Source organism: Clinocottus analis, unplaced genomic scaffold (genome assembly GCF_023055335.1).
Source record: "Clinocottus analis isolate CAN_PGR_092001 unplaced genomic scaffold, fCliAna1.0.p SCAF_8, whole genome shotgun sequence".
Taxonomy (NCBI): Eukaryota; Metazoa; Chordata; class Actinopteri; order Perciformes; family Cottidae; genus Clinocottus; species Clinocottus analis.
In genome coordinates, this window is record NW_027176240.1 from 4,298,339 (window position 1) to 4,323,125 (window position 24,787).

The 24,787-nt window shown below is 40.3% G+C and overlaps 1 protein-coding gene across 2 annotated transcripts in view; it reads left to right on the top strand.

Annotated features, from left to right (window-relative positions):
- Nucleotides 1-24,787, top strand: part of kif20ba (kinesin family member 20Ba) — a 40,531-nt gene that overhangs the window by 6,107 nt on the left and 9,637 nt on the right. For both annotated transcript variants that reach the window (XM_068568276.1, XM_068568277.1), the window contains exons 14-30: nucleotides 51-170; nucleotides 478-617; nucleotides 701-821; nucleotides 1,213-1,378; nucleotides 2,094-2,254; nucleotides 3,497-3,973; nucleotides 4,243-5,423; nucleotides 6,488-6,626; nucleotides 6,924-7,046; nucleotides 7,179-7,233; nucleotides 7,693-7,818; nucleotides 8,526-8,659; nucleotides 9,033-9,188; nucleotides 9,533-9,709; nucleotides 11,826-11,957; nucleotides 12,546-12,653; nucleotides 14,059-14,268. In XM_068568276.1, coding sequence (XP_068424377.1) covers nucleotides 51-170; nucleotides 478-617; nucleotides 701-821; nucleotides 1,213-1,378; nucleotides 2,094-2,254; nucleotides 3,497-3,973; nucleotides 4,243-5,423; nucleotides 6,488-6,626; nucleotides 6,924-7,046; nucleotides 7,179-7,233; nucleotides 7,693-7,818; nucleotides 8,526-8,659; nucleotides 9,033-9,188; nucleotides 9,533-9,709; nucleotides 11,826-11,957; nucleotides 12,546-12,653; nucleotides 14,059-14,268 — 3,726 coding nt within the window. The remainder of the gene's footprint in view (nucleotides 1-50; nucleotides 171-477; nucleotides 618-700; nucleotides 822-1,212; nucleotides 1,379-2,093; nucleotides 2,255-3,496; nucleotides 3,974-4,242; nucleotides 5,424-6,487; nucleotides 6,627-6,923; nucleotides 7,047-7,178; nucleotides 7,234-7,692; nucleotides 7,819-8,525; nucleotides 8,660-9,032; nucleotides 9,189-9,532; nucleotides 9,710-11,825; nucleotides 11,958-12,545; nucleotides 12,654-14,058; nucleotides 14,269-24,787) is intronic.

Consider the following 24,787-nt stretch of genomic DNA (forward strand, 5'->3'; position numbering starts at 1 on the left):
ATCACATGAAATAGTTTGTCAACATTATGCGTATATAATTTTTTGTCCAGGAGGATGATGATTATGAGGAAGAAATGAGCCAGATGGAGAGCACAATGGATCAGACGGGCAATGAAGAAGACGCAGATGAAAGTGACGATACAATTAACATCGGGGAAGGGACGCACCAGGTCAGTCCCTTCCACAAAATTCTAATCTAAACCATTTCGAGCGAAACCATCAACAGACAATGTCTGATAGGTCCCGAGAATGCGTTTCTGGTTTTGCCTTTGCTCTCCAAACAGATTGGTAATCTGCATTCAACCAAAGCCTGCTCGAAAGCGATTCGGACTACAAATAGGAAAAACACTTGTCCTGTTTATAGATATTGGTCCTTGATACTTAAAATATTCAGTAGTCTTGCTCATAAGAACATTTATTTTTCAATGTAAAACATCTTTATTGTTGTTTGATACTATCCTGTGTCCCGCTCCTCAGAAGCAGTTGTCACTGTTGAAACAGCTGCAGGTTCAGCTGAAGAAGGAGCGAGCAGAGAGTGTGCTCATGGAGGCGCGACTCAGAGAGGAAATCAGCAAAGAGTTCTCAGAGATCTTCTCCGAGATGCAGAAGGACTATAAGTGAGATTCTTTTACACACACTGTTACCAGATTTTTTTTGGTACGGCAATTAAGTCATACAAATGTGTGCGTTTTTGTTTCAGTGACCGCCTGGCGAGGGAGAGCGAAATCTTAGAGGAGCGAGCAGAAAGGAGGTTTGAGATCTTCAAGAAACTCATGAACAAAATGGCCACCCCTGAACACAGTCAAAGCGCACAATCCATGGTAACACAATCACCTCTCCTTGTAATTATGTGGATGCTGTATTTGATGCCTATCATATGTTTTGTCTTAGTGACAAGATTGTTACGCAACGCTCCCACTTCATACATTCAGTTCTCGATAAAATATAAAATAATAAGGATTTTGGTTGAGACGACTTTCTTTGTTGTCGGAGCAAAGTTCATTTCAAGGTTCCTAACATTCCATATAAAGGCAGGAAAGTTATTTTGTCTGTTTTTGACATCAGCAAGTTGTAGTATTTGTTTAAGTATCTGGCTCCAGGCTAGTCTTGACAGGTGTGATGGAACTGTCACCACACCTGGATGTTATGATTGTAGGAATTTGCTCACAATTCTCCCGTACTGTTTTTTCCGTTGCTTCTTACCTGCCTCAGGACACATCTCTGGATTCCCACGCCGCCGCTGCGGCTGCTCAGACATGTCTGGGCTCAGTCGGAGGGGCTCAGGAAGATTGGAGAAATGCTGGAGAGGAGCTGGAGAGGAAGATGTTGGAGCTGAGTGAGCACCAGCTGCAACGGCAGATACCTCACAAACATAATGGTAACAATGCATATGAATCCCTCAATGTCTTAATCTGTGTGAAAGGGAGGTAGCAGAGGACGCTTTGTAGCTCTGCTGCTTTCACTCGCAGTTTAGGGGTGTCTGGAGGACTGATCATTTTAAATATTCCAGGCGTTAGCTTTAATGGGTGTCTTCTCTTAGACCCAGCAAACATTTAAGGAGCGGTTCACCCATGCACGTGAAGTAATTGCCATTTATGTTGGCATATAGATAAGGTCGAAGTCACCTAAGTGGAACCCCTCCTAATGCACACTCCTCTTCTGCGCTTCGGTATTTTCAATTTGATAGCACAGGAGATGCTTTTCAGTTTAATAGCCTATTTAGACCGGTTGCCTTTGGGAAAGTGTTTGCGTGTTTTTTGTTCAGTAAGGAGAACAACAGGACTTCATCACTCGGCTCATCATGTTTTTGGTAATGTTTTATTTGATGCTTTTGTTTGCATTAATTGGTGCGTTTGCCAGAGACATGGACCATTTATTTATTTTCGGTTCACGTCTTTGACACCTTTTTCCACCCCTGAATAGTAGATGAGCCTGATGAAAAAGCCTGATAAGTATTAGTAGCCATCCATTTAACAGTGCAACAATGATTTCTTTAGCATGTCTTTTTTTCCAAAATCGTTAGATATCAGAGTCTGGCCTACTTTGCACATCCTGCTTTATATATTTTAATTTATTTTTTTGTTATTTCCTAGATGAAGCCAGTGGATTAGAGGATAAAGAGAAAATGAGGCTTCTCTCTCAGCTCCAGGGGAAGTCATCAGAGATTTCCCGACTGGAGAAACAAGTGAAAGACCTGCAGAAGGCGGGAGAGCTTCTCCCCTCCTCGCTTCTCAAGGAGGAAAATCGGCTGCATGTAAGAACCCCGGGAAAAGGAGCACACAGGGGAAGAACTAGTAGGAGGTGCTCCATGCCCTGTCATCAGTATCCTGATCATTCTTAGTAGAACCAGTGTTTAGTAAAGGGCAAGCTGAGCGTAATCGGCATTATTATCTCTTGCAAGATTACGCTTGAGGTTTGCTTTTCTGGAGAAAGATGCATCAACTTCCAAAGGACCCCTCTTCATGGTTATGCAGCTCCGTTAATTAATTTTGTCATAAGCTTGTGGTGTTGATTTATGAGTCAATCTGCTAAATCAGTTGGGGGGCGAATCCCTTTTTCAGTGGCAGCTTGACAGCAGGAGAGAAAAATCTTTGTTTCACTTAGTGCACTCGCAGATTTATAGGTTCATGGAGTTAAACCAGTGGACTGTTCCCAAGCTTGTGTTTCTAGCCCCTAGGCTGTTACTGGCCTAGATCATAGCATTTACCTGATAATGGTGTGCTGTGCATGTACAGTCATGGCCTTACTCAAATAGCTCACAGATAGGTAAACATGTAAAACGTAAAACTTTGCTCAGTTACCAGAAATAAATCAACTGATTGAGAGATGCACCGACGGATCAGCTGTCAATCAAAACTCTTTTTTTTTCAGCTGATTCGCCATGACACACACTTAAACACACACGCACACAGAAGTCTTTGACAAAGACAAACAGCTTGGAGGAGTCGTGGAACAACATTAAAAACATTTGGAACAACTAACTTAATCAGACACTTAATATATTGTGATTTACTCTCATTCATGCTGCTCTGAGTCGGTGTAGTGACCGGCTCCTCTGCTGACAGCATGAAGTCCCTCCCTAGCAAAGCTCTGCTTATGAGCTAACATAAACGGAGGTTCTTAACTTGCAGTGAGATGTGTTCAAGAAATCTGAAATCTGCAAAAACAGGAATCAGCAGCTGCAGACTTGTAAGAAATTGCATCTCTTCCCCATTCACAAGTAATATAACTTGAATATATGAAACTCTAGCACTGATATACTAAAGGAAATGTTTGAGAATAATATAGGGTTTATAGTTTCCAATCTAATTTACAGTTAATGAGTTAAAACAATGTTAATCATAACAACTTGTATTTTTTTTATAAAATAAAATGCTTTAATGCATAGCAAGACTTGTAAATCTATATTTCTGTGACACTCTCCCCTCCCTTGTTAAGCTTATTCAATACCGTTTAAACATTAAAATAGGAAATAATAATTCCTTCTATCACTCAGGAGGCGTTGACTGCCCTCGAGAAGGAAAAGAGAAGCAGAGAAGATGCCCTCGCTGCTCTTGAGTACCAGACTATGGAAAGAGAGAAGGCCCTGGCATCCTTAAAGGAAGAGAGTAAAGCAAAGGAGGAGGCCCTTGCCACACTCGGTGAGCTGAAGCAGAGCAACGAGGAGGCGCGAGCGGCCCTTAAAGAAGAGAGAGAAGGCTACAAGAAAGCCATGGCAGCCCTTGAAGCGGAAAGGAGAGCCAAGGAGGATGCCATGGCAGCCCATTCAGAGGAGAAGCGAGGCAGAATGGACGTAGTCGCTGCTCTCGGCCAAGAGAGGAGTTGCAAAGCGGCGGCTCAGTCTGTTCTGGTGGTGGAGAGAAATGAAATCAGCCGGCTGGTTGAGGAGAGAGAAACGAGGCACCAGGAGAGTGACGCACTTCAACAAGAAGTCAGAGAGCTCACTGCCAGACTGGAAGACTCGGAGCACCAGGTGGGCAACAGAATGATGTTTGGTAGACTTTTTCATTTTCAATGAATTTTAAAACAATGTTACTTATCTCAAGATATTTTATTCATGTTAAATTGTTAGAATGTATGTATGAGATCTGATATTTGAGTGCTGACCTGACACCAGCTTTATGAGTGTTGTCTGCCGTAAGGTTGTTTAGCATTTCGTCTTGGTGTAATGGTTATTTGTGTTTTAAATGGTCCTAGTGCTGGATGACTTAACTTAAGTGATATTTTTGGAAATTACCACAGATGACCAGCAAGACAAAGAGAGCCGATCAAGTGTTAGTCCAATTACAAACTGCTCAGGCTCGACTCGACAAACACACCGAGGAGATCCTGGAGAAAACTTCCCGGATCCACACCCTGACGCAAGAAGTTCAAAGCCTGAAACAGGAATTGCAGACTTCGGCAACATCATCTGACGGTGTTCACGATCAGCTGAGAGAGGAAGTGTCGGCGCTGAGGAAGAGCCTGGCTGAGGAAAAGGAGAAAAATGAGAGCAAGGACAGACGAATGCTGGAACTGGAGCACCAGCTCGGACAGACGAAAGAACAGTTGGCGCACAAACGGCGGATCGCCGACCAGCAGCTGCAGCAGTTCACAGAGGAGCGGAGTCAACTGGAAGCAGCTTCAACGCAGCAAGTTGAAGAACTCAGAAAGAAGCTTCAGGAGCAAGAAGAGACGTCACAGCAAACACTGGATGAGCTCGCGGTCAAGCTCGAGTGTCAAGAAAATGCTTCCAAAGAAGAAGTAAGACAGCTGAGAGCAAAACTTGAAGAACCAGCTCGGGCCTCAGAGAAGCTGGCAGAGGAGCTCAATGAGAAGCTACGGGAACAAGAAGCAATGTCAAAACAGCAGTTGGAGGAGTTGAAATGCAAACTCTGTGAACAAAAAGCGACTTCCGGCAAACTTTTAGACGATCTCAGGCTAAAGCTCAGTGAGCAGGAGCAAACGGCAGAGCTGCTCAATGTCGAATTAGAAGAAACTAAGTTGAAAGCTTCAAACAATTCTTCGAGCGCTGCTGCTGAAGAGGAGCTCAAGAAGTCGAACTCTGATCTCCAGACTGAGATTGCATCTCTGAAGTCAAAGGTTTCCAAGATGGAGGAACGTGCAACCGAAGCTCAGCTCGCCTCTTCAGAATTTGAAAAAATGCAAAAAGAAAACGGCAAACGGACAGAGGAGAAGCTAGCGGAGGCGGCGAGCGTGTCCGCGGAGCTGCAGAAAAAGCTTCTGGCGAAGGAGGCGCAGGTGACATCGCTGCAAAAGAGCCTGCAGGCTGCCCAGGAGCAGCGGGAGGAGCAGGAGAGCCAGGCCGTGCAGGAGGCTCGGCGCAGGGAGGTGGAAAGGCGCAGGGAGCTGCTGGCTGTGGCGCATGAGGCCATTGCTCAGAAGGACGCCGAGCTGGAGAAGAAAGCAGAGGAGATCAAACGGTAACCTATCAGTTGCATATCGGGGTGGGAAAGTACATGTTCCAAAGATTAGAAGATATTCATAGTCATTGAAAGATGTCTTTTCACAAGACTTTTTCTTTTAAAATACTGAAACTCTATTCACTTTTCCAGTTCGACATAGAAGAGCCTTCCACACAACACTTAGGCCAGGGATGAGAGCTGTAACGCTGGGCTAACAGCAGACCGACACGAGCAGCAACACATCTCTTTCTAAGCGCAGCATTCAACCACCAGCTCTGTGGGAGTTCTGCCCCAATTTCCAAATTTTGGATTATGCTTCCAGTTTGATATCTTTCCAAACTTTGTATACGGTTTAGCGGTTGAGGCCAACCCAGAGATGAGAATATTACTGTAATGAATGAAAGTAAAGTAGGAAAACAGTTGTATAGCCTAGAACTTACTTTAGAGTATCTGCAAAGACAATAATACTTTGAAACAATCAGGAGATGAGACTCATCAAATATTAGGTCTTAATACAACAGTAAAAAAAAAAGATATATTTTGTTTCCACATTCAAGTAATTAGTTACTCATCTGTTTAATATTATACATAAAAATCGTCTTTAGGATGTTCAGTAAAGTCGAAAATATCAAAGACCAAGATTAGGAAATAATATTGCTTCTCAATTAGCAATGTACTGTTGCAATGCTCGTTTTTTTTAATATCTGCATGTGATGTACCTATCAGAAAGCAGACTTTTTGATTTATAAATACAGTATTTTGTCCTGGATTTGTTTATTATCCCCCCATCAAAGAATATCCCCCGTGAGTTGCAGAGAAAACTAATATACCGTGAGGAGCGGTCTCTCTATTATTTTTGTTGTGGTTTTGAACTAAACTATATTATTCTGTCACTGTAAATACGTTTTCTCTTTATTACCTGCCTGTCATCTCTCCACTAGCACAGCGGCTCCAGGGAGAGCTGCCTTATTCCATCAAACTGTATGAAAGAGCAATGAAGTTGTTCTCGACCACAACGTACCGTCCTGTCTAGTTTAAAGAATTGCTCGCAGTTCATTGTTTATCTTGTCTCACTCTCCCAGACTAAAAGAAAACGCCAAGCAGGACTCTGACAAAGTGAAGAGCCTCAGCCTCGACCTTCAGAGGAAGGAGGACGACGCTTCAGACCACCGAGAAAAACAAGCCGACTACAAGAAGCAGATCCAGCAGGTCCAGAAGGAGGTACACATCATTTTTATAACGTTTCTGTGCCTCGCTACTTAAAACCAGAATAACGTCTTTTAGTCATTTGCCAATAATGGGCATTTTACTACATTTCAAATGCATTTAATTAATGCTGTAGACTAGAGGCACCAGTTTCCATGCTTAAAAATGAAGAACAATGATCAAGAAAAGTTAAATTAATGGCAAGTAGAACAAAAACATTGGATCAGTGGATACTAATTGGACACCGATATGAATAGCAGATACCGTATGTTACTTTTTTCTATGATATCGTTTTGTTTTTTTCTCCTGAAGATCTCTGGCATGAGAGAAGAGGAAAAACTTTTGAGGCAAAAACTGTCTGACGTGGAGAAAGCCAGGAAGCAGCTTCAGTCTGACGTTGCCAACCGAGACCGAACCATCCAGCAACTCAAAGTGGTAAAATGATTCGTCGCTTTTCCATTTACCAGAGCAAATCTCTGAAGGTTATAACTATATATCCTCCAGACGCGTTCATTGATTGTCCATATTCACCTTCACCTCATTTCTCCGGCTCCATCCGTCCTCTAGGAACAATCATCTGACACCAAGTCGGACCAGACTCTCTACCAGAAGGCCTGTAAAGGTAAACGATGCGTGTCTTTGTTTTTCTACACAAGAGGAACTCTATTTTGTCATGTTTGTGGAAATGGATTTTCCTTTTTACACCACTATCTTTTTTTCAGATTATTAATTTGTTTTCAAACATATAAGAAATGGTAAAAAAATAAAATAAAAATGGTACAAGAGATAAAGATGGCCTCTTCGGACTGCTTATTTTTTTAACTAATGTATAAAAACTTAAGGCTGCATACTTGTGAACTTGTCACAGCCTTTATAGTTACAAAACCTCAAGTTTGAACCCTCCAAATAGTCTGAACTTTCTCTCTGGCTGAACCTTTTAATAAAAGCAAGAGGATGAACAATGTAGTAGGTTGCGTTGGCATGGTGTTAGTTTGGTTGATTACGGTGTTCTGCATGTAAACCTGTACCTTTTTTTTTGTTTTGTTTGTGGGTGGCCGTGTGTGTTTTTGTTGCTTTGTAGAACTTGAAGCCAAGGAGTGTGTATTGGACGACATGCGTTTAGCGCTGACGGAGCAGGAGGAGACGCAGGACCAGATGGAGCAGGTCTTGGAGGAGAAACTTAACCTCGTCCAGGAACTCTCGAGCGGTAAGGATTTGAAAAAATCAAAGAAAGAACATGAAAAGAAATTCGACGTAGTGAAAAGAATGTGGATTTTATTGTTTTGAAAGGGGTTTGGCCTGCGGGCCGCTTAGTCTAATCCTCTTATGCTTGAAAGCTGCGGAGAAACCAGAATGTTCAGAAAAGACATTAAATGAAACTGACTGCTCACAGAGACCGGAGCAAATGTGTGTCCTCACAGTAATAACACACATAAATACCAGATACCAAAGTCAGTTTAGGAAGTCAATCCTTGTTAAGTCACTATAAGGTCAAAAATAGGATGCCGAAAGTATAAAACACCACAAGAAGATGCAAACTTGAGAGCAGAAACAATATAAAAGAGAACTTTATGTGGGCTCAAAAAAACAGATAAACTGCCGTATGTATTGGTGGACTCTCCTCCACCACACAGAAGTATTATTTATAACTTGCAGGCTAGACTACTGAGAGGATTTATTTTTAAAACACCATCTTCCCAAAGCACAGCTTGTAGTTGAAACTTTCCAAATGTAAAAACTATAAATGGCAAGATGTAGAGAATAGAAATGGAAGTCATAGAAGTCTGTCACTCCTTATACACCTGAGGGTCGAGGACCGTAGACAACATTATATTAAAAGTACTTAGTTTCTTTGATTTCAATGCAATTATAAATTGTGTGCCGTGTCTTGTTCTCTGGTTTCAACCATTACAGAGGTGGAGAAATTGAAAGGGCTGTTGTTGCAGCAGGACCGACGTGGAAACGGCGCACGCCTTCAAGTCGAAGGCCCATCAGATGACCTCAATCTGGCCAAACAAGAAAGTGACCGGGCTCAGGAAAGCTTAAAGGTATTGAAGGGAAGTCATTTTCAAAATGTTGTTGTACCAATAGGAATATTCATTACTGTAGATAATTAGTTAATCCTTGTTAAACATTTGATAGATGGAAGAATATTTTAAACATGCGTGTCTTTGTAGATTCGCCACAACAATTAGCAAAACAGTATTTATTTAACTTTCTTTTGCGTTTAGACCTCGCAGAACTTAAACTAGACCAGATCTTTTAACAACAAAAACATTTTTTTAGAACACAAAATTTCAGGAAACAGACTCACCCTGATCACATGTATGTGCACCTCAAATGTGTTCTGGACACTTAAACTAACATTATCCTTAATAAATGAATTGAATAAGCATTGTGTGTGTGTGTTTGTGTGTACAGCTGTGTTCAGAGAAACACCAGACCGAACGCAAAAAGTGGCTGGAGGAGAAGCTGTCCCTGATTGGCCAGGCTAAAGACGCGGAGGCCAAGAGGAACCAGGATATGAGGAAGTTTGCCGAAGACCGAGAACGCCACACTCGGCAGCAGAGCCAGTTGGTAGGAAAAGGATGATGTGAAAACACGTGAAACTCTTGCTGCAGTTTCCAACGTGTTAGAATTAATCTCAAAGCGGTGGCTGAGCTGAAATCCACCTGCTGAAGTCTGACAATGTAAAGCTAATCCTGAGAAGCCTGACATGTCCAAAAAGGCCACTGTACAGAGGAAAAAACATTCTGATTTGCATGACCTTGCTTTTGCCTCACTTGTGTTAGTAATTTAATTTATCCAACATGTTTTTTTGTTGTTGTTTTAATAATCATAGCAACCTTGGTGGTGTTCTTTTAGTGTATCTCTTAATCGCTCTCACACATATTTTGCATGTCCATTTGCCTCTTTGTCAGGAGTCGCTATCATCCCAGTTGGCTGAGAAGGAGCAGATCATGGAGAAGTGGAGGAAGGAGAGAGACACTCTGGTAGCAGCTCTGGAGGTCCAGCTACAGAAGCTTCTCTCCAGCCAAGCAGAGAAAGACAAACTCATCCAACAGCTACAACAGAGTGCCACACAGCGCCCACAAGAGGTCAGTATAACATAAAGATAATAACACATACAGGGACTATACACTGGCAGTAATTTCAGAATTTCAGTGTAATATTTAAAAAAAAAGAAGCAAGATCAGCTTCTGTTAAATGGGAGGTAGAGATGGGGCGAAAGAGGATAGGATATTAGTGTCTCACATCTTAGTTAAGCGGCCCACTTGTGTGTACTGTTGTGAGGATTTCATTGGTTTTGTAACAGAAACAAAAAGATGGTAGCTGCTCTCCCCTACTTGAGACATCCCAGTAGTACATTTCATCTCTGTACCCACTCCAATCAATAATGTCAGAGCAATTTGTTCCCATCGTCTGTTGAGGCAAAACACCTGCTGTGAAATCATTGATTGGGGTTTAGAGGTGAAACTTTACTAAAAGTTTGAACCACTTCAACAATGTTCTGCCCCATTTAATTTAGTGTTGATTTACCCTTCAGATAGGATTCGTTTTGAGAGCAGACCCTGCTGTTGTGCAGGGACAGAGATTGGAAAACCACTTTACCGAAACCCCAGGGAAGGAAAAAAAGGGCAACTTTGGAGTCCAGTTTGTGACAAAAATATATATCAGATATAAATAGTTAAGTTACTCTCTTTACTAAATGATTCTTGTAATGTCACATGACAGAGGAGTGTATTTGGCAAAAGAGAATCTTCCAGTTTTGCGTAACCTGTTAAGCTTAGGGTCACCAGTTTAAGTATTTGTGTGAATAATAGACAGATTATTGAAAGTAATAATAAACATTTTAGTTGTTAATTAATACAATTTGTATTTATTCAAATGTAATCTAAACTTGAAGGAGATTTCAGACACAACTCGGCTCCATTGTTGGCTGCTGAAAACGTGTATTATAAAGAAAGATTTTTCTTTTATTCTCTTTTTTTATTCAAACGTTTGACTTGTAAATAACCTTTTTCATATCATCACACCAGCAACTATGAAGACAGCGTATTGAACGTTGATATTTCTTGAGTACCCGAGCATGTTTTGTCTATTGCAACATGGAGATTGGTGTGCTATCAAGGACCAAATAATAACCCTGGAAGCCTTGACAGATTCTTGTTTGTGTAGCTTTAATGAATCTCTTCCCTACATCTTCAGTTCTCTTCGTTGCGTTTGGTCCTATCCTGTGCAGCATGTTGTGCTTTGCCCAAAGGTAGTTTGGCCGATTTCAGTTCAGAGGTCAGAATTATCCGCCAGGTTGTTTTTGGCTGAAACTATTTGTGTTCAGACTTTAAAAAAGTGAACTTTTTTTGGCAAAAACTATGTATATTCAGCAAAGTCAATTACTTTTACTTTTTTTTAACTACTTAGTGAGTTAATAGATTGGTAGGCTGATGAGAAGTAATAATTATAGTACATTAATTGACCATTGAGTTGAATAGAAAATGATAATCTTTATAAAATGGAATTGTATGGGCTTGTTTTATTGCCTTTCATGCTAGCCATGTGTCACTCCGTGCCAACACTATTTTTCTCCAGGATCCTGCTGCTTTCAACAGAAATACATTTCACATTTTCAAGGAGAGATGAGGGTTGGGAACCAGAGTCATGGTGCATTGGAAGCAATTCCATCATTTGTTTCACATGCAGCTCAATCTTGCCAGAGTTTTCCACTGACTGTGTTGTTTTGTTCGTTTGTTCGGGGATAGTGGTCACGCCTATTCAGGTCTCCATGGTTCCATCCTCGCTCAAAATGTTCTGTTGTCTTATTTTGGTTTTTTACTTAATATGAAATGTCAGAACTGAATCTCCCATTGTTAATGGCAACCTCAGCGCTAGCAATATTATATATAAGCAATATTTTATTTTGTCTACAATATGATAAGAAAGTGTGAAATAATAATCAGTAATGTGTTCTTAATATCATATTTGCTGAAAACGTTCTAATGCTAATGTTATCTGTGCTTAAACTTTTAAAGTCCGTCAATCTTTCGTACTGTTTGAGATAAAAATGATATTGTGGATTTATACTGATAAGTAATACACGATGTAGTGTCTAGTCCCTAAAAATATCCTTTAAATGAACTGTTTTTAAAGCTTTGGATAACATGTTGGTTGAAAAGCATGAAAACATCCTCAGTGTCCTTGAACTTCCTGTTACAGAGTGGCGATGGTGATAATGGCGCCTGTGTGGCAGAGCTGCAGGCTGCTCTGTCTGAAAGGGAGGCCGAGATCTCACGACTGAAGGAAGAGCTCAAAGCCTTAAACGCCGAGCAGGAGAATACAGTCACACCGGTCAGTCTTAAAGGAATACCCCCCCAAACATATCTTATGTTTTATTTTTACATTCAACCACCCAGGCTCGCTTGAAAGGGGTTTCATCCTTTACAAAGAAGCAGCTCTAGCAGCGGTCGGCATCTTGAACATATGCTTCCTAGTGTGCATTCAGGGTGGATCAATATATTGCAAGTTTAAGAAGTTTGCATGCACAGACATACAGAATGCTCTTGCATTGTTATTTTACATTTTTTATTTTTTTTTACATGAAGCACAACTAAGATTAAAATCTATCAAAAATGAGGCAGGTTCTCAAACCACTCCTGCGTCACGGTAAATCATGGTACACCAAAGACTGGTCATCTTTCACTGTGCGTTGACATTACTAGTGTTACACTTGTTTGACACACTGTCTGGTGGATTTTAGAGGATCCGCATGCGAGAGACCTTTAGCTCTAGAAACAGAGGCGGAACTTTAAAATGCACAATATTGTGTTCTTTATTTGTGTACAGCTTTTTACACTTGGTACAGAAATGTAGGTAAAGAGTATTAAATAATGCATTGATTGTATTTTCATGTTTTATTTCTCATTATGCCTGTGACAGATTAAAAGCAATGTGAACCCTGCTGCAGTGGTTGGAAAGCCCGAGTGTGAAACAATTAGCAGGAAATCAGCAGGAAGGAGGGATACCAGGTCGTCAGTCAGCAGTCAGGTACGCTCATGAGATGACATGAATATGGAAAAGACAGGTCTGTGGTCTACTCCATGAATCAAGTAAAAAAAGTGTTTGCAGACACTGGTGGAATACATATTTTTAAATTAGAGATTTTCCTTTTTTTCACATTACAAATTAGTTGTTCAATGGATCGTAAAACTCTTGGTTTGTATCGTATCAGAGTCAGATTAGATCAGCACAAAAGGAAAATGTAATTTTTTGGAGGTACACGGTCACGTTTTTTTTGCTGCTGATACTAATGGCTTATCATTGATGATCCATATTGGCAGATACAGATCTTCCCTTTGTGGTTTGACGAGAGCAGCTGGGCTACGAGGCTCAGGACTATTGTCCCAAAAGTAATTTTTACTGCTTTGAAGTCAGTATAAACTGTCAAAAAAAAGTTTCCTTCATATATTTCACTATACTTTATACAGCCATCTATAGTGTTTCTTGATTTAAATTCATATATTATAACTTATAATATTATATATCATAAAGAGGTGATTACAAGTACCTCTAATCACCTCTTTTATTTCCTTATTATACAACAGTCATCTTTAATTTCTATTTATGTTCCCTTTCAAACAATGCATGTCCTAAAGTGTCTCACCAAGACTACATTTTCCAACGATCATCCGTAAAACATTATTTCACGCTGTGATGGTAACGTTAAACTATGTAATTAATCCGCGGTTCACATGAGTGACCATAATGGGGGGACAACATTGCATTTGGATTAGAGTCATTAAAAGAGTGCTTAAAATGACTTAATAACTGTCTGGCAATTAAAAAAAAGTCAATAACAGTGTATGATACTACATTAATGTTCAAACAATTTGCTTGTTACAATTTTCAGTACTGGAAAGAAAACAGCAAACATGATATATTCACAGCCATGATTCAGATTGTTGACATAAGTTGGTCACATTTTGGTCTGCACATTGTCAGTCGATAAATCGTTTGTTTGGAGATACTCCAGTGAGCCAGCAGCTGGCCAGACATTAACAGACAAAAATGAATAATGTGGAAAGTTAACCCTCATCGTCATACTCTGCTTGATTTACAAGAGATTATAATTTCCAATTCCCTTTATTCTTTTGAGCACCAAAGGCCTCTGAATGTTTTTTCGTTTTCATTTGACATTTACACGACACACAGGTACATACACATTTTAGAGGTTGCCAGTGATAAATTGGCAGTCAACATTTGGCAGCCTGAGTCTTTACAAATGCTCAGCAACAGTCCACGGGGGGTGGACGCTTTTGGCTTTTGTGTTGGGTCACCTCGAGACCTTGTCGTAACAGACAGACAAGCCTGTATTCTCAGACCGAGACACATTTCTCTCTTGAGTGACCAGGAAATGACCTTTTTTAATCTAAAGTCCTGTGTGGTCCCACAGGGCTCAGCTGGCTGTCAGTCAGTGCTAGACGCCTCTGAGATTTCCACAGAGAACGGCAGGACGAGGCGCTTCCCCCGGCCGGAGCTGGAGATCTCCTTCAGCTCTCTCCAGCCAAACCGCATGGCTTTGCGACGCCAGGGAGAGGAGAACGCCGTCACCGTCAAAATCACGCGCTCGGCGCGCAAGAGGAAGAGCGGAGAGATGGAAAAGGTAAGATCCAATCAAACAAACGCAGCTTGTCTGCACATTCATTGGGCGTTTACGACGTTTTTTTCTTATCCAAAGTAAGAGGTGGTTGAAATTGGCAATTTCATCACTGAGGTTTAAGTTATGAATCGATGTCTTTTGCCCTTCGTGGATACATATTCCCACTATCTGAGTCCAACTACAAAAAGTAGTGCACGCGAAATCATCCCGCTGTAACAACCTACATTCGTACACAATGTTCCCCTCTAGGTTTCCAAAAAAACACATCCTCCCTGGATAACTAGAAAACAACTGTGCGACATGGGCCCCAGAGATTAGCTGTTATTTTCAGAGACGATAGTTCATTTTTCACACGTTCTGTGGAGAGAAAGTCCCTGTGAAACCTTTCCCTCTGCTACTATCAATCCAGCACCGGCAGTACAGGGTGCTCTTAACAGGGACTTTTTTGAGAATGGAGCAACAGCAATGTAATGGTTGTTGTTGCTGTTACACCAGGACATGGCAAACTCAAGATGCTCCTCATCAAAACGTTAGTACTGGTTTTGAAATGATACACTGGTGTGTGAAATGAAAGTATATATTGGTTTTGTCATTGCGTAGAAACTCTGTGATTGCAAAGTCTTGGTTCTGAATCTGGCAAGATCTCTTGTACATATTGTCTCAATGTGGACAGTGAATATTCAACACTTAACAGATGCAATTTGTACGCGCCGAGGCAACGTGTGTCTAGTACAAGGTCAACAAGCTGTTACACGCTACGGATGTTCTGTAAAACCAATTGTAAGTCACACATTGTATGAAACTAATCCCAGATCAAAGCAAAGTGGTTCTGTTGAAAGGAGCAGACTGTGAGACAGATTGTAGAAATGTGAAACTGCACTGGGAGTGAACGGGGTAAAGGAGTTTTCGGGACACCGCCTCCCTAGAATTCAAATGTAATGCAGCGGAGTAGCTGCACTTATGCTAATTTGTTTTTTCCCACATTTCTGCCTCCAAAGGCACGTGACACACAATGTATTTACATATTTGCACTGCATTGGTTGACAAGACACTACATATTCATATGAATGAGGTCCAGAAAGCAGTGCATACATTTTTGGGGGTTTTCAAATGAAAAGAAAACCACTGCGCTATTTTCATGGGTTTTTTTCTTCAGAACTTTAATGTCCACAACAATATTTGTAAACCTGTAGACAGTATTATTATGACTTGGTCGAGAACATAATTAAAGACAAATTTAGCAGCCATCGATTTGTGAATATTTGTACCACAGGATATTGCAGTTTTGATGAATCATTTTATGAGAAATTGACACTGAGTGGTATTGGATAAAAAATAAAATGTGACTTCTGCCAAATTATACAGTTCGCCGAACTATCTTCCCTTCTGAATATTTTATAGTCTTTGCCAACCTCAATAAGTGTGGAAAGAAAACCAATTTAATTGTAAAACTAAAGGTCTCATGTAACATATTAAATGAAAAAAGAGGCAATACATTATTAATAGCCATATTTTTGCTTCACATGCATTTTAACAGAATATTGTTGTTCAGAGAATATTTTAGTACCAACATTACACCACAAGTCTTCCCCTTTTAGATGTAAAGCATACGGCATAGTTAGTTAAAACACTCACTTGCATGTGTGTACCAGCAACACATGAGTGACGGAAAACAATGTCATTAATCATAAATAGCACCTACAAGGAGAAACACTCACTTCAGCGATAGCACATGCACACACTCTCGTTCACACTCCCCCTAGAGAGCATATTAAACAAGCATCCCAGTCGGAGAATGATAAGGTTGGGTACAGTTCACTTCTCGCATCATTCTGTCAATGCCTGCAAAGGTTAATGCTGGTTGCAGTTTGCTCAGCGCCTCAGTCTCAGAAATCACTCGCTGTCTTTCTTTTTCTCTCGTTGGCGAGCATCTTGAACATCTCCAAGTCTGCATTTGGGAAACTGCCCCAAATAGAAATTGTTTTGACAGACTTAAAGTACAAGATTTTGCAAAGGCAACAGGAAGTTACAACAATAATCTCTTATAGCTTCTTCTTGTTGACTGTATTTATTTAGATTGTTTAATGTCCAAATGTGAAAAACAAGCCATCCCTGAGAAAAAGGCAGATAAAGCATACAAACCGTTCAATGTGTTCCTGCTGCCTCTTGGTTTTGTCCTCCAGATTGCGGATATTGTACTCAATGGTTGCATATACAACTACATACTGAGGCCCTTTAATATTGGATGATATCATTATTGTAGGTTTGGTGTCGGCTGCTTGTTCATCTTGTCAACACTAAATTGTCCCTGTTTCCACGTAATCTCAAGTGGCGGTGGATTTGAGACCTGCAGTTTTTCACCGGCATTAAAAACATCCGGCATGCAGGGTATTAATACATGCACACGCTCAATATTTTACGTTTACTACGATAATGTTAATTTAATAAAAAACTGCAATTTAAGTCATCTAGCCAATTTAATACATGGCAAACCAGCATGATGAAATGATAACGTAAAGACTATAATAAAAGGGCGAATGAAGGAGATTGTTCTATGCTTAATAGTCGTGGTTGAGATAATCTTTGACAAGTAAAGCAGCTTTTCAGTAATCGCTTGATAAATGTCTTCAGGCCATTTTGTCATCTTGATATATATCATATGGTGTAAACTTCTTGTTTTTCATATTTTGTTCTTCTGTTAACCAGCATCATAAGGATGAGGTAACATTGTATTCTCAGTTTACGACAGCAATTGCTTCCTTGTATGAGCCAACTCAATATACTACAGTGTTAGTTTCTGTCAGTGTTGAATAGTTCTTAATTGACTTCCATCCAATTAATATTATATCATCATTCATGCTGAAATTGTCTAAAAAATGTTCAATGAAAAGGAGTTGTTTTACATTGGAAAACCTTTTATTTTCATTAGTTTGATCAACCTTTTTGCTTCATCCACATTTGTATCTACATATTAGAACATGTCATTTAATAGTATTATAGTGATAACTTCCACCATATTGCAAGCGAACTAAAGACAGTAGTACTTAATCCAGTCTTGTATTTTAAAGTAAAACTAAACAATGTACTTGACATATGCATATATTCTCCTATATTTTAAATCTACTATAACAGTTAAGGTTTTATATTCCAATGAAGTCCTACTCTGGAGTTGATGTTTGTTTTACATCTTCTTTTGTTGATTGAGAGCACGATACCCTGGTGCTGCATCAATGTCTCTAGTATACAAGCATAACTCTGTTTTCATATACAATATGTTCATCTCATGGAAACTCGCTTCAGACCCAACGTTTTAAAGGGGTCGTGGTTATGTTGCCATCTCCTTTTATAAATGCAGGTTTTTCAGTTTAAACATTTGCTCATGGTCTTGTTGGCAGTCTCTCAACAGCAATTTTCACACCTTCAGTGACATCATCAAGCTTTAATGAAAAACATGCTGTCACCCGGGGCAAGAGTCAGAATACATGAAGGCAAACATGTTAAAAACAATCAAACAAGCACCGCCCAGTCCACTTTATAACCAACTTATTAGTGTAAAGGACATTCTGGTTTGCAGTGATTTTTGCAGACAAATCTGAAAAAAAAACCTTGGTGGAAAAAAAGATCCTCCTACATTGCATTGCATTGTAGGGGTGCAATTGGCTCACATCTAAACTCCCTAAGCAAAATTTATATTCAACAAAGTCACCTATGCGTTCTGTCGAGTAGTTTGTAAATCGAATGGCTTCCGCCCTTAAAGGGCAACACTCTGATTGCACGTTGTTTGAATAGTGAAAGCTGGTTTGTTGTGATTGCAGCAGTCGGCATACGATGTGATGGTTGTTGTTTTTTATTGAAAGTAACCAAAATGGTAATTCCTGACGTTGTATAAATCTTCTTACAAATCCGTTTTCCCTGATGCATCTTGACTTTGCAGTCATGGAAAGAGAACCATGCTGAATAAAAGATGAAAATCATTTTTGAGATGGCACCTCGAGGAAAGACATTTAGAAACTGAACAAGTCAACTGCATCCCGAACCTTGTTGATCTCTTAAGTGTTTGATTAACACTTTGAAAGGTACGTGTAAAAGAAATACGTTTTCACTCAACTTTGGAAGGGTATCCTTTGAAACTTGGCAGTACTCGAGCTGAGTATTACTACTTTGCATTAGTTTTTTCCATCCAAGCTTTACGGAATATGAACATGCTTTGTACAGAGCCACTTTTTAAATTTATTTACCAAAGAAACCAAAGTTTTTGACTAAACACAAGCAGCTGATCAAGATATTTGTCAAACTAAAATCGAGTCCAAATAAGGCAAAATGGTCATTTATCCCTATAAATATCTGATTAAAGAATAAATAAATGACATGACTAGAAATGGTCTTGCAGAACAGCATCACAGACATTCAAAAGCTTCTTTGGAAAGCCTGAAACAAAATGACATTTCATGATGGCCCTTTCTGTTGGCAAATCCAGCCGGTCAGGAGGGAACCTGACGGACGGCTGAACCCTGCAGCTATTGTGGAAAGAAGAGCTGGTGGCAGGCTGATGCCAGGAGAATGCAACGGGGTGGAAATATGTCAGGGAGCGGCTGATGAGTTCAGATCAGGGAGGAGACGCATCACAGGCTTAGACTGCATATGTCAATATTAGGGATGTTGGGATTAGCAAGTTTGCCAATAGCCGCTGTTATATCACATCACAGTTTCATAATCGTAAGAATTGCTGCATTGTTGCGCTCTGTGGACACTTGTCGCAGGACCTGTCTGCGTGTGGTGAAATCTCGTGAGTGTGTGTGTGTGCACGTGCGTGCCGTTTTTTGTGTGTGTGTGTTAGTAATGCCACTCACCAGAAGTTTTGACTAGAAGAGTTTGACAAATGTCAGAGGGACGTACCAATCTTATATCTGCCAAAAATAAATCTGCAGTTTGGATATAGAAAAGGTGAAAGTTTTACTGACAAAAAAAAAGAAGCGACCAGGAGATGAGAATTAATGCTTCATAGTCTCTGATTCCTGGTATTGCTACATTGGGAATAAACAAATCTGTGTTGAAATTAGCAGGAAGAAAGTCGCGATAGCAAAAACAGCTAACAGCGGCAATGTTATTATTGTGTTAGTATGAAAATAGTTTAAATAAAGTTGTTTTGAAGCAGCTCACAGCAATATAAAACAGATATTTATAATACAAGAAGCTTATTATAATAATTGAAAGCTGGCCTGACAACGATTTTTTTTTTTTTTAATTCCTCATTTGATATGGATAGATGACTAGAAAACCATTAAACACCAATATTTCCACCAACAATAATTGTGATATATGAATTTCATGTTGTGACCTCCCTCGTCAATATCTAATTTAAATATGTAAATTTATAAACATAATGTTGATCCGATTGTTTCTCGTGCTGACTCGCAAGGATCTCCGCGTTCGACTAGTTGACTAATCTCCCACATCCCTACTGTCAAACTTGTAGTTGGGTTTTATTATATTCCATAATTTTGACAGCTCCTAAGGAGACTTTGAGCAAAGAGACTGGCAAAAAGCTCATTAGTTGAAACCTATTAGGCCGGGTCTGTGTTACAAGTATCCCTTTAATGTAACGAGGCTCTTTGACTCGGGCTCCTTTTTGTCTTTTGATACCAGCGGTGGGAGTTTTTATACAGCGGTGAAATATCTGCGATTAAAACTCCAACGTAATTGCACTAATGACTGCGTTTCTGTTGATTGACCTTCAAGAGAGACGACTGATTCAGAAAAGGAGGTGAAATAAAAAAGCTCACAAAAAGATGTGGATGTTTTTTGTTGGGGAAGAGTACGACAGCACATCCAAAGGGACGTGAAGTCAAGTTTTATTCTGGGGATCTGGGGCACTGCAGTCAACATTCATGAACATGAGCACGTCCCTTTTTAAAAAAAAATTTAAAGGACAATAAAAAAAAAAGGACTGTGATGCGATGGGAGACACAGTATCTGTGGGTATAATGATATTTTTGTTGTCCATAACTGCAAGAAACTAAAAATGTGATTTACCAAAAGAATTTCAGCTGCATTTTTTGGGGGGGGCTTTTGCTTTTTGTACACTTTGTTCTCTAACCTATACTTCTACTCATGCTGCAATGACCCAGTTCCCACTTAGAAAGCAATGGAGCCTTCCTGATCTGAACACATAAGAAAAAAGATATAAGGGGGGTTTGAAGTGTCAGGAGCCCGTGGGTCATAGGAGTGTAAACACATCAATGACCCTGTCAGCCTTCATACAATAGCATGTCAATAATGGAGGCTGAAGTAACATTTAGTCCCCAACAACAGAAAAAAAGGAGACAATACTGTGCAGAGAAAGTGTGCTTCAAACCAAGGAAGAAATGGCCCAAAATAAATGAAGGGAAAGAGTGCAGAGGAAGGTGGAGGCAGCACAGAAAGAATATATTTGGAGAGATTACTTGAGGGTTAGAGGGGGGAAATGCCAGCAAGGGAGGTGAAGTGAAATGGAATAAGACTGGGAAGGACAGATGGACAAAGACACCTGAGGGAATACATGAGTGAAGAGCAGAGTAGGAGGAAAAGAGAAGAGCGTGGAGAGAGAATATGCAAGTGGCAGGGAAGCAGAGATGTTTTTGTGTGTGTGTGAGGGTGTGTGAGGGGGGGGGGGGGCTTAGATGAAACAATAAAAAGCAATGTAGGAGAGAAAAAAGGGAAGCTGGCACAGCGAAGGACAGTCGCTGCTGAGTGTTTGGATCGGAGCCGAGTGTAACGGCACAGCCTGTGCTTAATAAACACATCCCTGGGCACAAACATCTCATTTATGTTCCCATTTTATCACCATCACATCTTTTTAACTGATGTATGTATCCAGCAACCTGTCCCTTTGTCTGTGTTGCAATATATTCAACTCTGGAACCACATAGTGCAGTGTGTTTGTTACCTTAATGGGAGGGGGGGGGGGGAAACATACGGTGCCTGGAATAGAGGTGATTTAGTGCCATCACAAAACTCCTATCGACTGCATCAGTTGCTGTCACGGAGACTCATTGGAGAAATAACTGCAAAAGCTGGAAGATAATGGATCAATAAATGGAATAATTTTATTTTAAAACACTTTTTTTTTGTAACTAAATGACTGATGGTTACACAATCAACATTTAGCCATGTCTTATATTGGGGGGTAAAAACATTCACAACATTTGCATGTAGTAAGAGGCTATTTTTAAAGCCCCTTAAGTCATATTCTTTTATAATAGGATCAAATCAAGTGCCTCAGCGTAATGTGAACAAGAAACCCGGATGAATAAGGCGAGTGTATGCGAGTCACCTAACACTAAACAGCAGGCAGATGCTATTTTGGATTAGCTGGTGAAGATGGGAGGAACATGTAGCAGCTACACTAAATAGTCCGACATTGTTTCCCTGGAGTTGGACGAGACCAAATCAGAGCTACCAGGAGAGTGAATGTTGGTCTTACGTTGTTCATAAGGACACAGACATGACTCCAAATTAATAATAATGTGGCTTTCTGGCTCCTCAATGTCAGCAGGTTGACATTTCCAGCTTAAGAGGGCAATGGTGTGCCTGCATTAGTCCTTCTGCCCTCTAACTGAAGGCAACTGTGAAATGTTCAAATGTCAGAGAATTTGCATAATATTACTCCCGTAATATTGAGTTATTGTTGTTGTCAGACAATCCTGAGTTTCCTTAAATGCGTATCTTCTCCCTGAATGTAAAAAAGGGGAAGAGATGTACAATATGTGGGCCAAAGGACATTTTAGATCTGGAAAAAAAAACATATTTCTATGCAAGCCGTTCAGTCAAGCTCTCTCTGTGGGTTTATCTGCCAGCAGGATCTTGGCCTATCCTTGATCTAACCGAGACGCAGCGGGAACACGGGCACAGAGAGCAGCGTGCTCGTTGATTAATGGGACACTTAATAGCGCCTCACACAGGTCAGGGAGACAGTGAGAGTCAGAGAACAGAGACAAACGGTGAAGTCCTCGACGCTGTTCGCAGGAATCGCAGGTTTGCCATCTCGTTCAGTTTCGCTCTTCATTAGTGAGATGAAGTGGGTGAGTTTCTGATTGGCTGTAGCTGTGATGCATCAATGCAGAATGTGAGGGAAAGTCATGAGAATGTACTGCATTCAAGCTTTATGTTATTTAAATAATAAAACAACAAAAAAGTCCCATTTAACATAAACGTTTTGTTGCTATAGAGCTTCAATATGTTTGTTCAGTACCGTTTGACGGAGCAAGTTGCCGGTGGATTTTTTTTCTTTTGCAGTGTTTCATGATTGATCATTTTTTTGAATATGAGACCATATGGCCGGGCACCTGGACATCATACATCAATTAAGAAAAGAATCTTTCATGTAAGGCTCCTCCTCTACAATCTGCATGTGTCAGCAAGGTGGAGGGAGAATTTAAAACTGCTTATGATGAAAGGGCTTCTCAGGCTTCTAATTTAGGAAAGGAAACGTAGTTGAGAGCTTTCGTCAACTTACTCTGGAGGTGAAGAGGGAAAACATTGTACAACTGAGGTGCCTGGACTCCACCATGTCCCTTCCCTCTGTCCAGCTGCACTACATCTGTCGGGGTTTAGGGGTTCACAAAGATGATGGAGTCCTCTTGTGGGGGTCACGGTTGAGTGTGTTCTCAGGAAAGTTGGGAATACAAAGGAACGACCGCTGCCGTGTCTCAATCTGCAGCAATGGTTTTGGCGTCGTGTGAACTGACGAAATAAAAACAAATATGCCTATTCCCTATTTAAAATAATCTAGTATCACTGCTGCGCGATCATTACGGGTGTGGGAAAAAATCGATACAGCATAGTATCGCAATATTTTGCATGGCGATATTGTATCGATACACGGAAGCCGAGTATCGGTCTTTTATTTAATCAATTCTAAACGTTTTGGGCCTCGAATAATGAAATAAATGTATTTTTTGTTGACAAAGTTTTCCTTTGGGGACAATTTGCGGTTGAAAAAAAATGTAATGAATTGCATTATATCGTAATACTCAATGTATCGCGATAATATCGTATCGGGACTTAAGTATCGTGACAATATTGTATCGTGGGAGCTCTGGTGATTTCCACCTCTAGATCATGTTTTTTTTCTTTGATCGTTATTGTATTTAGTTCACATATTTGTCATTTGTGACTTTTTTTTCCTACGGTGTGAAGAAATGAGTTCCTGGTGTGCACAGCTGGGTTGCTGCTTGCTTGAGAACTGACGTATTGTGGCACTTCCAGTTTCTGTAAATGCAAAAATGTTAACAAGTACTGGCCGCACAGACGATGCTTGTTAGGACAAATTAATTTTGGGTTTTAGACTCACCCTGTAGTTTTCCAGGCTGAGGACCTTCAGGTGGTGTTTTAATTAGATTACAATAGATTAAAAAGGTGTTGCTTTCATTCAGTTCCCCCTAAAGGGGGACAAGGATATTATTATGACCTTAAAGCTACAAAACAGATGATGACCCAAATATCCTTCGGGCTTAACTGCAGTAAAAAAAAAATCAGTAAAACTACTCTTTTTAACATGAATGGAGCGCAACTGAAAAAGCCTTACGGCCTTAAACAATATTGACCTGAATGATCCCAGAAACCACAAACCGCCATGAAATGAATGAAACAAAAAGCTTCCACTGCTTCCATTTTGGTTACGTATGCGCTCTTCTTCTGATATGTCGCTTGTGACACTTTAATATCTCAGCAAAGGCAAGTGTGTGACAGCTAAATGTACCCTCTGTGAACAACACACAATTTATACGAATAATATGCGTCTTCACTCACACAGAGCCGATTTGGTTTTGAACATGAAACACAAGTGCAACAGGGTGTCGCGGGACACTCGCGGTCCAAGAGAGCTAAAGATAAAGAGACTCTGCATCCCATTGGTGGCATCAGTAGCACTTTATATCCAATCCCATCAGGACCTGGACTATATAAACAGTTGATGATTCCTTCTGAAATGACATGAAACATTAACTCATGTCCGTGCTTCTGTCTTGTTAGTGTCTGACTAGGCCATGATGGAAATCTATATGATCTGAAAAGTATACACAAGTTGTTACTTATGCATGAGCGTGAGCAAACGCACTACTCTTCTGCTCCTTCCTCTGTCTGGCAAAGGGTTTTCTACAAAGGCTCTTATCTGAAGAACACTTATGGGAAATTCATGCTGCGTGTTCCTTGCGCCCTCGCACCCATTGTTGTCAAAGTAGACGCATGAGGGCCAGCACAAAGGTGAGAGCGGCGCGTCAGGGAATTTTCCGTGTGCTGCGGCCCGAGATTAAAAAAAATAGTAGGACCGTACTCCCTGAGGATGATGCCAATGCTCCATTTCACTTTGAAATAAATAGTTGTTTGCTGCTCAATGAAATCCACTAAACCGTCAAGATTTATGCAATCTGTTTTTTTTTAAGTGTTCTTATTTAGTAAAATTGTCTTCTTTTTTTGTAAATAAAACTATCTTATGTTGTGTGCACACCAAAAGTGTTGCAAATTGTTCACACGAGTCGATTGC